The sequence below is a fragment of the Ambystoma mexicanum genome, chromosome 6q (assembly GCF_040938575.1).
Source record: "Ambystoma mexicanum isolate Mex_15411 chromosome 6q, UKY_AmexF1_1, whole genome shotgun sequence".
Classification (NCBI taxonomy): Eukaryota; Metazoa; Chordata; class Amphibia; order Caudata; family Ambystomatidae; genus Ambystoma; species Ambystoma mexicanum.
In genome coordinates, this window is record NC_090937.1 from 216,876,285 (window position 1) to 216,890,084 (window position 13,800).

A 13,800-nucleotide genomic window follows, 5' to 3' on the forward strand; every position below is an offset into this window, starting at 1 on the left:
TGTGTAAGGGGAGTGGATTTGTAAAAATAATTAAATGGAAAAAATACATAGCAGCACATCTGTTTTTTCAAAGGCATTGCCCTGTAGTATGTATTACTAGAACCCGGACTCTGGCTCAGTGTAATAATAGCACTTATATGCATCTGGAGTCTTCCCGCTTCGACCGCCGTAATATTGCCTGTTATTATTACCCAATATAATGGCACTCAATTTATAAATCTTGGAAGGATGCAGGGGCGAATAAGCCTTGCGGGGCATGGAAAACTGCATGTTGGGTTGCTGGCCCTATGACAGAGGTATTTTACCCATGATTCCGTCGTGCAAACAGCAGGAGTCAGTAGTGTGTGAATGGCTTGTTTCGTTCCAGCTCATGCAATTGATTTTACTGTGTTTGGTTTCACTTGGCCTCATTTGGAACACCCATCGAGGCACTGCCTGACAGTTGTCTATCTAAAGATGATATGCTGCTAGTTTTATTGAGTTTGACTAATATTTGTTATGGCCTTCTTTAATGGCCTGCACCTCTGGCTGGACCCTTCAGAATGATAAGGGACCGAAAGGGAGGGTAATGTAGGGAAAAAAACAGCAGGTGGGAACAGAGGGGTAATCTGGCAGCATGAGGATTGAAGCTGGGCAGCAGAACAAGCAGGTCACATGGCCCTTTTCGAATTTCATCCAACCTGGCTCAAGGTAGAAAGGCTCAAGGCATCGTGCAAACCTAATTCGGGAGCAGCAGTGGCCTTTACAAGGGCACAGAGTGTAAGCATTGGTTTGGCATTTCATACAGTAGCGCTTCACAGTACTGTTGGTGAATGGGGGCAAGATTTTTAATCGTCTGGCAGCAGGAGCAATGTGATGGGCTGGTGGCCCGGGCCGATCTAGCACTGACTGGTCGGGGGCACTCGTCCACATGGCGGGCGGTGTCCGCCGGGCCCTCTATTAGGGGGACAAGTTTTTTGGGTCGTGCAACTTATTTTTTTACAAATTAAGCACTGCCCTCTTCCGAGAATGAACACAGCCAAATATCTGTTCTATGGGATGGTGCCCACTCGGGAGGGTCAGGAAAGGTTAAGGGAAATGCAGAGATATGACTTGTGGCCATAGGAATTAGTATGGCCATGAGCAGTCAATGGGTGGGTAAATAATTAAACAGGGTGGGTAAATAATCAAACAACACCTACGAGCTGTGTGTCCCTTCGCACATGTCATCTACCTCCTAGCTGTTCTCGAATGCAATAGTTTCAGCCCATAGGTGACGCTGAAGGGCCTCCTAATAGCTATAACAATATGAGAGGTGGAAAAGTCAATGTGTAGGAGTGGGTATACAGGTCAGGTCAGAGAGGCAGGAACCCCCAGGAGATTAGTCTTGCTTGTGGAAAAGAAGTTATCAAACAAGCGGAAAATGGAGCCGAAGATAGTACAGATTGCTAACTTGGGCAAAAAAAGGGTTTCTAGGAGAAGTAACGAATGAATTCACAGTTCAGAGAAAGAGACACCCTGGTAGAGAGAGGCAGGCTAGATAAAATAAGTGGTGGACAGAAATAAGGTGGGTTAGGACAAGATGGAAAAGAATGTGCTGAATAGGATTATTCTGAGAAATACTGTATGAGAGACTGGGAGGGAAACTGGACAAAGAGGGAGAAATATAGGTGGAGAAAACCTTGATGAGTCAGAGGGAATGATGAATAAATTCGGGAGTTCAACGGGTTCAGTGAGCGTTGAAGGGGAAGATTATCAAATTATTTACCGCTCAATAATGTTTTTCTGATGGATTAGTCCTCACACATATTCCTCATCTTTGATCTATATTTTCTCGCTTCAGCCATTTCCAGTCAAATTTTTCAGCCACCATGGTGCGCCATGAATGCAAGCATGATGCCAGACATAATGGCAGGGGCAGCATAAATGGAGCCCTTTGGGGTGCTTTGACTTCAGTTTTCCCTTTTCTTCCTAGCGCAGAACAGCTAAGAGACAGGAGATTAGCAAGAGGTGTACAAGCTATCCTCCAAGACTCCAAGGGGTGCAATTTGGGAGGGTGATCTGGATTCTGCAGGAGGAAGGACAAATCCATCAGAAAGGAAGTCATTTTGTCTTGGAGATTTCTCATATTAGATAGACTCCCACAGAAGTACAAAACCATACACGAGGGTGGATAGTGAGAACTGCCATGTAGACCAGAAAACATTGAATCATTGCTTGCCCAAAATGGTCTTCCTGATCAGACAGAGAATCCACACAGTAGTGCTTAGCAAACATGTGCATGAAAGCCCAGATAGCACCCTGACAGATGTTAGAAATGTGGACTCCTCTTTGGAAGGCAGAAATGGCTGCCAGACCTGTGGTGGAGTGAGCCGTGAGACCTTCCTGCACATCCTTCCAAGTCAGATCATAGCACTCGCAAAATGCAAAGGATGCTCCCCTTTGACGGTTTGCTTGGGAATAATTCTACCTACATAAGAGCAAGCATAATCAATCAAGGGCTGGCCATCCTTTGTAATGTCCCTTGCCTGAGAGACATAGTAGCTGAGAGCTGGCTAGGGATCTAACCAATGAAACACCTCGTACATCTGGAATGGATGAGGTATAGGATAGGAAACTAGAAGGTGAATCTTCTGGGAAAGATGGAAATCCGACACAACCATGGGACAGAGGCTCCGATGAACTCTGAGTCACCTTCTCCTTAGAGAACACCAGGTACGGAGGCTTCACTGAAAGAGCGTGTAGCTGACTCACCTGCCTTGTAGAAGTGATAGCAATCGTGAAGAACACCTTGGGGGTTAGCAATCTTAAAGGGTAAGAATGAAGGTGCTCATACAGAGCTGCCAGCAATATGAATAACAGGTGATTTAAGTCCCAAGCCAGAACAACAAACTAGCTTGGGAGAAACGTGTTACCCAATTCCTGGAAAAAACTGTATAGCAGTTGGGATGGTGAAGAAAAAAGACTTAGATAACAGCAGGCACCTCTTGATACTGCTGAGATGCAGGTCCAATAGTTTAGAGATTAGAACATCTAGAACAGTTGAAGTAAGGGCCTAGGGGTCCAGACCAATGGAGCCTTGTCCCTGGACCAAGACAGAAACCTACACTACCTCTGGGCATGAACAGACTTAGTAGAAGGTCTTCTGGGAGCAGGCAGCACATCCAGGATGTAATCTGGCAAATCACATTCCTTAAAGCTGAGCCTCACAGCAGACAAGCATGAAGGTTGAAACTGCTGAGATTTGGGTGGAGGACCAAAGACCCTGTTTAGGAGAGAGGGTCCATCCGTGTCAGAAGGTGCCCAGGAGGACTGATGGACATGTACGGAAGCTCCAAGCATCACGTTGTTTGGCCCAGTATGGAGCACTCAGGGTCATAGTGGCCCAGTAATTTGACAGTCTCTGTAGAACCAGCTGAACGAGAGGAATCGTTACATGTGCATAAAAACTAGCAAAACACTCAACAATCAATGCACCCCTGTTAGACCACCAGGCGGGAAATTCCATGGCGTAAAACAACTTGCACTTCCTGTTGACACTGAGGGTGAAGCGGACCACTTGCAGTGTCCTGCAAAGGGGTGAAGACCTCATCCAGAACTCCCTGACAGAGCTCCCACTCATGGTGGGTCTGCTTTCTAAAGGCATCCGCAGTCACACTCTCTGTGCCGTCCAGATGGGCAGCAGACAGATACACATTGTTCTCTAGAGTTCAGAACCACCTCATAAGAATTTGATGAACTTTCTCCAGCACGTGGGCCTCTGGAGAAGGTGGGAAAGGTGAAGGACAGTTCTGAGGGTGTGAATAAAGGGAAGATAATATCCCTGTGAGATAACCTATAAGGGACAGGCATTGTATTGCGAGTGGGAGTTGGCCCTTCTTGACGTTCAAGGATAGCCACCTTCACTTGGGTGGTGTGGGTAAAGTGCAATTTAGAGTTGTTTTGCTCTGGGGAGTGGGTGCTAAATAAATGGGAGCTCAGCCAGTTCCTTCTCTATGTGCTTCGCTGCCTCAACTACTTTGGCAGGGAAAATGCAGCTGACCTTGTTTGCCGGAGGGCACATGCTGTGGTGGGGAAAGGAGAGAAAACCCGAACAGGGGTGAATCCTGGGTGACGAGCGTTGAGGCTGTTATATGGATAACCAGAGACACATCCACCTGTTAACCGTATAGGTTATCAGAGTCAAAACGCATATCCAAGAGTTTATCCTGGACGTATTTTACTCCTTTTTTTAAAATTGGAAGTAAAATAATTTTGTAGACAACAACACAATAATTCACTTTACCACAGGGGTTATTTTTCAGCGAGAAAAATTATAGTTCAACTCTAAAAAAGGTTATCCTTTTGTAATCCCTACTTGTTAAAGTTTCTCTTCAGTTTCAGGCAGTGATAGCATTAGCTCTCCTTCCTTTGTCAATGCTCTGCTGCTACCTTGGATCTAAATATATCTGTAGAGCTGTGTGGGTAGAAGCAAGCGGAAGCATTCGAGGTCCGTTTCCTATTTTGTTTTGTTTAATATTTTTGTTAGGATTATTTACCTGCTTTCAGGAGTAAAAGTGGCTGATATGCTGCATATCTGCAGGGCTGCCCATATCCTTGGCTCGCGCCACACACACACACACACACACACACTGGAGGATCTGATGGGCCACCTCCCTCCCATTGTTAACATCGAAGGTAAGACCTTTTCTGGTCTCGGGCATGAAGAGATTCTCTGCAGCCTCACAGATCACATCCAACAAGCAGTGGGTGTATTTAGCCAAGGTGCAGGTGGCATTTAAGGGCCTAAAGCACAGGCTGTCAACAGCAATCATCTTGTGACTGAAAACGCCCAATTTCTTGCTGTCCCTACCCGGGGCCACGGATGGGACCATGTACATCTTCAATCCCACTGTAGACTGCTGAACCAATAAACTCCCAGTACTGGGAGTGTTGATAGGAAAGCTGAATCCGTGGGTCCCTGATAAGGCTTCTTCATGGTCCACAGACAGTTGTGAAGACCAGTTTCAACCATGCAGCCTACACCAGGCATCTCCCTCCGGATTAAAGTGTCTCTTTCGGGGGACTCTGGTCCAGAATGTCCATAAGGTCAAACTGTACCACAGGCTTTGCTAGCGCCAACAGGCTCAGGGTATAAACCACCTGATCTATTGTTCTCCGTAAAGAAGTATGAACCTGTCCATATGCAGATTTCTGTATTGGGTCCAGTTCAGAGGTAGTGTCCAGGCCACTGGCATCGCAAAGGTCAGAAGCCAAACCATTGAGGGCAGTCTCCTGATACTAAAATCCCAAATCAAAGGGATTCAGCCATAAAAATGGGATCACGCTCATCATCTGAAATATGTCCCATTTTTGTAAACAATTGGGCCCTCAGAGCCTGTTGAAACTTTGATGAGGAGTTGCGCAGGCCGGGACCAAGGCCAAAGGAGAAGCCGCAGGAGTCATGACACCAAGGGCTGGAATCAACCAGCACTGAAGTGAAGTAGTCTTAGGTGACATTGACGGAACCATGTCACCAGGCATGAAGTTGCAGCCTGAGGAGTTGCCTCTGATGGCTTTTTCACATGTGGTAGGCCTTTGCTCTGCCACTGGGACTGAAAACACTGGCCTTGACAAACATGTCCAATATCTATTGCCTGAATTCCTGGGTGGCTGAATTTTTTTCTCCAGAGACAGCTAATGTACATCATATATATCTAAAATAAGGAATCTATAGGTGGACGGTGTTCCAATAGAAGAAGTGGATTTTAGATGATCAAGAGGATTCTATCTATGTGCATAGGAGGTGGGTGAGTGGGGTTGTGAAGTAGATGAAGAGTAAGAAAGGAAAATGTGAAGTTATGGGGGAGTAACAGATCATTGGGAAGGCCAGTATGGCTCAGGAGTGGTCTGGGAGCAAGGTTCAAGGGAAGGAGAGGATGGGGAGCAAGAGGCCAGATCGGATGAATGAAAGTATGGTGTGTGAAATGGGCGTGAGTGAAAGGCGGCCCACCACAGCCGGGTTTGGAGGGATGAGAGGGACAAGGGGAAGATTCGATTCCTCTAGGAGAAGGGGATTTTTGAACAATTGCGAGGGGGAGAAAAAATGGGGATTGAGACCGAAGAGTGACCCCTGGATGGTTAGAGGAGGGTGAATTGGAGACGGAGCTACAGCACGAACTAGATATTTCAAGAGGTCTTGGGGTTTGGTTGTGAGTAACCCAGTATACAAACGTTTGAAAAGCGCTCAGCTTAGTGCAACATGCGCAAGGAGTGGTTTGTTGAGTACAAGCCCCAGTAAGTTGAGGGAGAAAAAAAAGGGGTCTTGGGGCGCACACTTGCCAAGAGGACTAAGAGGTTTGTGGTTTAATGTGGGTAGGATACCATCACCCTTGGCAAAGCATGAAACGGAGCAAGAGAGGCTCAGGAAGTTAATGGAAGAATATGCACAGCTTGAAGAAGAGTGGCATGCCAGAGAATGGTATACACTTGGTGCTTGAGAGGAAATGGTGGAAAGGGTATGGATGAAGAAAGTTACTGGTAATTCATTAGGTGGGAAATGATTTGGTGAAGGACCCTAGCATGGTCATTCTTAGAGCAATGAAAGAGGACCTAATGCTGAAAAAGAAGCAGTGGCATGGCATGGCATGGCATGGCATGATATATAGATTTATATTGTGAAACAATCAAGCACATAAAAAGGTATATAGATTATTTGGAAAACAGGTGACCAAACATGTTAGGCACCTGTCAATGGGATTGGAGGTCGCCTGGATGACGAGGTCATCACTCCACTTTGGGCGGAGCGTGATGTTGGATATGTGCATGCGAGTGCAAACCTTTACCTTCCCGCCCACTCTTTAACTTATGTATGTAATTCAAAGGGAGATGTTCTGGTAAGGTGAAGTTGCGATATAACGGAAGTGAGGTGCGACTGGTCAAGGAGGTTGGGGGAAGATGTTGGACATTACCTCACCACTGATGAGATGGGTATCTAGGGACTTCACTTCCGGCCACTTCTTCAAGGTTTGGTGAGTTATTCATTGCTAAGATTGTAAGGAGGGGTGGTGGGTCATTTCTGGGTGCAGATTGTCTGGGCCAAGCAATACTCAGGGGAGGCGAGGTATGCAGGCGAGAGAGTAGGTTTGAAGTGGGAGAAGCTGTGGAAATGTATGTTGCAATAAAAAAGAAAAGCCTGTTGAAAAGGTTAGTATGTCAAATGTAGAAGCATTAGTCTATTAAGGGGCAGCAAGCAAGGTGACAATAAAGCTACTTTGTTCACACAATGTAGGTGTCTCTATTGATTGGACCAATCTGCCCAAAGGGAGGAATTGATGTGGGTATGGCCAGTCACCACAAGGAGAAAGACCTCTTACGGAAAACTCTACTGGCATGGGGAGTCTGCCTCCTCCTGTTGGCTGAACCGGGCATCTTCTCACATCACAAAGGGTGCTGATGTGACCCCCGTCCCAAATGGGGGCCGCTAGGTAGGGGGAGCTGCCTACTTTCTTTTCTTTATATTGCTTCATATGCATTACTCTACACCGGGCAGCCCCAGGCATGCGCGGCCCCACTTTCTTGAAAGCTGAGGCCCCAGGAGGCTGCTGGAGGCTGCAACCCCCGGAGTGATGTGCCCCTGTGCCTCTATTCTTCTCCTGCCTCCCTCCTACCATTGTTTCGAACAGTTTTCTTTCCTTGGTGGTACCTGAGGCCGGTCCACTCACTCAGGCCAGGAAGCGTTGTGTCAACTGTTCTTTTTCTTCCCCCAATGTTCCAATGTCCCAGGTGGCCCTCTCAGAGGGGCTGGATAACCAGTATATGAGTGAAAATACCTTTACACATTAAATGAAATATTTAAACCACACATGGTATCTGCGCCATTCTTTTCATTCCTCTTTCTACAGGTATCTAGAATGCACATGACCATCCCGCCACGCCACCCCCACCTAGGTGGGGCCCAATTGGGCTGGGGTTACTTAGAGTAAAATTAGGGGTTTTAAACCCCTGAGCCTTGGTTTGTGAGAAGGAAGTGCCTAAATAAAACCAAAACATATCACTCAATAAGTTGCCACACATGATCTGACTGGCAACGTCCTATTTATGAACAACGGTAATTAGTTAATAAAAAAAAAAGTAAACTGACTTTCCCTTCAAGCACAAGTTGGTCTTCGGACTTCGGCAGCAGCGGCACTCCCCACACTGGGGCACGAAGAGCGGGATGACCTTGTCTCCTAGGGATAGAATTCAACTTTGTTAGTCCATTGCCAGTGTGGGCAAAATGACATGATTCCACTGACCAACAATAAATGAACACATTGTATAGTCACTGGGTTATCATGGGAATTGCCAATTAGAAGCCACTGAGTGGTGGCTTTCTGCAGTTCCCAAATAAAGCTGGCACAAGCCCCCATCAACAGCTTGGCATCGGCAATGCTTCAAGGAAGTCTCATGGTTATCTAACAATACCTGAAGGCTTCGAAAATCACATCCGAGATTCCAAATGTAGAGGGCTTGGTTTCAATCGTGTGTTCGGAACTATCAAGACAACCTATGCACACACATTTACGTATCGTTGTAAGTGTAACCCTGTTTTTAGCATGTGTTGGTGCTATATGTATGCTGGCACGCTACAGGCCATGTCTACCTGAGTATCTTTGGCATCTTTGGCCACCCGTGGTTACCATCCTGGTTCAGATATCCGTGTCATGCGTGTTTGGTGCGCTCCGTGCTTCCACCTGTCTGAGCGAGCAGGCAAGGATCCTGAGAGAGCCACTGGGACCTACATGGGCAGCTCCCTTTCCATTCATTAAAGTATATTTCATCAGTCTGACAACCCATATGAGTCAATAAACACTCCTTGGAGAAAATTAAATAATAACGATTGGGTAGTAAATTATGAGTATGTGGACAAACTAAAGAGCTGTGGCGCCAGAGTAACCAGAAACCATTGGGTACTAAAACCTAGAAATTACTTCATTCTTTCTCCCTCTCCGGATTTACGCCGATTTCTGTTGCTCCTAGATATCAATACACGGCCCGTTTGATCAGTTTTGGGGCCTGAGAGAGATAGATTCTGTCGAATTTGTAAATCTAAGACTGCCAAAGAGACTGCAAGGCACGTGATGACGTGCTGTCCAAAAATGAGTACTATATATATATGGAAAACTTGCCGACTTTGGTATATTGTATTGACACTATTAAGGTAATGTCTTTTTGGATACATTGTATAAACAGTTTTTCGAGTGGGGAAGTTGACTAAAGCTCACTTGATCCTATGAATAGGATCTTCATGAATGTGCTGTCTATTGTTTGTGAGATACAGTCATACGTGCTTTTAAGTAACTATGATGAATTTATTGGATGAAATTGTCAATTTATATGAACTGCATTATTGCACATGAGTTACATTTTGCACATCACACCATTTCTTTCCTTATTTTCTTAATTGTAATTTGGATATTTTTATGATATAAGAATTTGAATATTAATATTTCTTGTTTATTGTGATTGTGTATATGTGTAAAGTAGTTGATAACTAAAACATGTTAAGAATAAATAAATAAATATGTTATCTTCTTATTAAAATGAAGTGTAGAGCCCAGCCAATCAATCCATTAAACTTCCAACTGTACAGCAGGTTCTTTTGATATTATACCCATACCTCTCTATGTAGTCTGGCATATGGTGTCTCTGACCAGTTATCTAGTCCTAGTTGCCATCTGCAGCAGAACAGAACTCTATATTACATATATTGGACCTTTCTCCTGCACAGGTTTTCCTTTAGTTGCTTACTTGCTTCCCGGTGCTAAAACACTAGTGGCCATTTTATTTTACATACAAGTATAGTCGGCCAAGTCGTTGGAGAAATTGGTAAGTCCAGTGCAATTTTAGAGAGCAAACAAAGAAAGAGATGTGTTGGTAAACTCTGTGGGACATTGCCTTGTCAAGGCAAAAGACAACAGCAAGCAGATTCTAACTTACTCCTCTGACCTTTAGAGCTCAATTAATCTCCATGCATAAACCACTCAACATAATACCTCAAATTCCCAAAATACATTCTTAAAACTAGGGGTTCTTACTCCAATGTCACTCATCTTAGTTTCACCGATCATATAAAAATAGCTGAAAACTTAGGACAATTCTAAAATGCGATTTCTTCTTGCCAAGGGATGCTCAATATAAAAGTACATCGTACATATTATGTAGAGCTAATGTATGCGATAAGCCCATGCAAGCTTGCCTCCCCCATCTTTTGAACATGGGAACAAGGTATTTCCTTCTGAAATTTAAATCAATCGGACAAAACACACCCGTGTGAGAGATGCCTGAATGAAGCACAACGTCTTGCTCCTATATCAAGGGTTTTTATTGGCAAATACAGAAAAGGGATAGGGGTTGGCTCTTGAAATAATAATACGATTTCTCAGGAAGGAGGCAGACAGTTTGTTGGATCAAAGGCATCAGCTGGAGAAGTAGTTTGGGAAGTGGCACTAGGCCCGGCCCTCTCTCTCTCTCTCTCTCTCCCTCTCTCAATTCTCACTGGTTTAACCACTCCCTAACCCAGGCGTCTGTCCCGGGGTTACTTCTATGGATCAGTAACACCTGTTTGTCTGTTTCTTTCTTGTGCTACAAATGAGTCAATAGCTGTCTATCTCCCAAAGGGACTTCCTACCCATCTCTGCAGTACTACAGATGTTAGTTCCATAGGGTGGGGTTCTATGTGTGCCTCCTGATTGTATTACTCCTTTTCTCTTTACTACTCTACTACTCCCCCTACTCTCCTCCATCCTTCCAACTCTGCCTACTTTCTCATCCCCACAACTTAGATATCAGTACCTTTTCTCCCTACCACTGTCTCTCTCTGCTTTCTCCACGCTAGTATGAGTCTTCCTGTTGTACTCCTATCACACCTACTTCTTGTATCATTACCACTATCGTTCTTACTATCACTACTGCTACTATGTGCACTGCTCTGCTATTAATGAAACACAGGGCTATGGTGCCCTGCCCACCCCTTCACTATACCGACTCTCACTTCTCTCACACCCTCCCCACTTCTGTAATACACCCTACACCTTGCACCGTGCATGTACACCCTCCCTACTAGCCTCACTCTCTGCTAACACTCACTCCCTCTCACACCAACTACCATCTCCCACACTATGTTCAGTCTTTCCCTCCCACCTCCTAAATCCCACCTCCCCACTTCCTGCACTATAATACACTACACACCACTGATACCACTCTCTCACCTTTTCAAAATCTGCCTCTCTATCACTCTGCTGTGGCCTTCCGACCTTCCTCTGCTTGGTGTCTAACTCCAGTTGCAGGCTCCCCCATAGAATGCACACTCTGCCTCTGCTGCTGTCTGCCTTCATAGTGCAGGGCTCTGTATGCAGGGACGGCCTCACCTCCCCATTGGTTGCAGTGCTCAGCGGATTCCCTGTACCAATCAGTGCCTGCCTTTTCCCCAGGGGGAGTGCTGCACCTCCGTCCTTGAAACCCTTCTCATCCCCTCCCCCATTTCCAGCACAGTTCTACAAGCAGTTTGGTGTTTCTCTGCCACTGTAGGCTGAAAGTTCGTTTTCCTGTCGGAGGATGAGTAGTCTGCTTCTCTGATGTGTTGGATGCGGTTTGGTGGTGTTGCCATTTCACAGTGTACTGCCATTAATGCATTTTGTGACTTTACAGTGTTTGCTTTCATTCAAGGTTTTCCTGGCTGCTGCTGTTGCATAGTGGGAGAAGTAGTTCTGTAGATAAAAAGAGAACTGTGGTGAGCGACTGTCATTGAGAATATATGAGTGGCAACTGTGTTGTCATAACTGGCACAATGGGGGGATTGTTTGGGACCAGTGACCCAACAACCGCCACTTGGCATACTTGAGGCAGGGCTTGGTTTGAGTTATGTTTTATAAAGCTCCTGCTCTAGGCTGAGAAGGGTCACTCCTACTCCCCTGACCTGACACAACCGCCACAAAAACAGTTATTATTTAAAGGCGTGACTGCCCCAACAACCCACTGCACCTAGTAGGATGCACATATTTGTCCTTAGGCACAGTAAAACAGCTCTCTGTCTATGATTGTTAATCCAATTTAGATAATTTCCCATTCCTGCTTTCTTTTGATACGGTCACCCATGCCATCCTGCTTAATCGCCTCTGTGATAACCTGGGTATCACCGATCAGGCACTAGACTGGCTGACCTCCTTTATCACTGATAGACCCTCCCAGGTGCAGCTGGGGTCCTTTCTCTCTTCTATCTCTCTCTCTCTACCTGTGGTGTACCCCAGTGTTCTAACTTTCTGCCCGGCTGATCAACCAATACCTGGCACCTCTTGCGGACCACATTGCTGCCCTCTGCTACAACTTTCAGTGTAATGCAGATGACACCCAGCTCTCTTTCAGGGTCCCCTCGGCCGCCTCTACTCCTGCCATCCCAGACTGTCCGCAATCCAGGAGTGATGTGCCGCCAATGATCTCTGACTTGCTACCAGTAAGACTGAGATCTTCCTCATCGGAACACCTGCTCCCTCCTTTCCTCTCTCTCTCTGGCTGCCCACTCCGGGCCCTTTTCCTATTCCTACCTGTGAGTCTAAGAACCTAGGGGTCATTTTCAACTCCACCCTCTCCTTCTCTCCTCACATCTCTGATGTCTCTAAGAAGTCAAACTATCAGCTGCACCTCCTCAGAGGTATTCTGCCTTTCATCACTTTCCCCCAGAAGCTCACTGTCTCTCGAGCTCTGGTCCTCTCTAGGCTGGACTACTGCAACAGCCTCTTTCTAGATCTTCCTGCCTCTACTCCCCACCCTCTACAACTTATCCGGAACAGGACTGCAAGACTTGTCCTTGGCCTCAAGCCCAGGGATCCTATCTCTCCAGCACTGAAATCTCTTCACTGGCTCCCAGTGGCAGCAAGGATCAAGTTCAAGACCCTCTGCATCGTCCACAAGGCTTTCTGGGGCCAGGGACTGCACTACCTTCAACGCACTCTTCCTAAACATCTCCCTTCTCGAGCTCTCTGCTCATCCACCTCCATCTCTCTGAGGGTCAGTCGCTTTTCCAAGCAGCGAGTTGGGAGCAGATCTCTTTCTTCGGCAGGGGCCTCCCTCTGGAACAGCCTCCCTGCCTCTCTCAAACTTGAGCAGAACCACCTTTTGTTCCGGAAGCAACTCAATACCTTCCTCTTCGCTTCCGCTTTCTCTCTTCCTCTCCCATGCTGATTATCCATCCGGTCCACGCAATGGTCACCTGGCCACCCTCTGAACTTGGGCCCAGGTCCCTGCATGTCCAGTTGCAGCTTGCACTGCCTCTTGGCACCCCAAGCACTTGTGGACTGTATCTGTAACCCTACAATCCCCTCTCTCTGCGCGTAAGAGCCACCAGTTGGCTGCACTTTCCTTTACCTGCACTGAGCCACTAGCTGGCTGCACTTTCCTTTACCTGCACTTCTCCATCCCCTAACACCTTTGGCACTTCTCCCCATCCACTTCCCTGCACTTGCGCGATCTGAATGACACAAGGCCTAGAACGATAGTTGTTTGGTCCTCCCTCTGTTTCCCCCTTGTCTTGTCGCGCCTAGAAACACTTGTGTACAGGCACGTTGTGAATGCCATATCATATCATATCATATTATACGTGAAGTGATTTTGTACACTCTGATTCCTTGCTTCTTCAGACTCCCTAAAATGGGTCCTAGATAAAAAAGAACTCTAACACAAACTCTCTAACATTAATATTGCTGAACCATGTGGCTTCCAATATAGCTCCTTGAGGGCCACATTTTTTAGTTCGCCCTAAATATAATTGAGCCATGCGGAACTAGACTGGACGTCAGATTTCAT

The 13,800-nt window shown here is 46.2% G+C and overlaps 1 protein-coding gene and 1 long non-coding RNA gene across 2 annotated transcripts in view; one reads left to right on the forward strand and one right to left on the reverse strand.

Annotated features, from left to right (window-relative positions):
- The window catches only part of LOC138515898 (alcohol dehydrogenase 1-like), a 275,051-nt gene that overhangs the window by 99,619 nt on the left and 161,632 nt on the right, over nucleotides 1-13,800 (reverse strand). The window contains exon 4 of the mRNA XM_069630661.1: nucleotides 8,102-8,189. Within this exon, the coding sequence (XP_069486762.1) occupies nucleotides 8,102-8,189 (88 nt within the window). The remainder of the gene's footprint in view (nucleotides 1-8,101; nucleotides 8,190-13,800) is intronic.
- The window catches only part of LOC138515899 (uncharacterized), a 313,242-nt gene that overhangs the window by 90,020 nt on the left and 209,422 nt on the right, over nucleotides 1-13,800 (forward strand). The window lies entirely within an intron of this gene.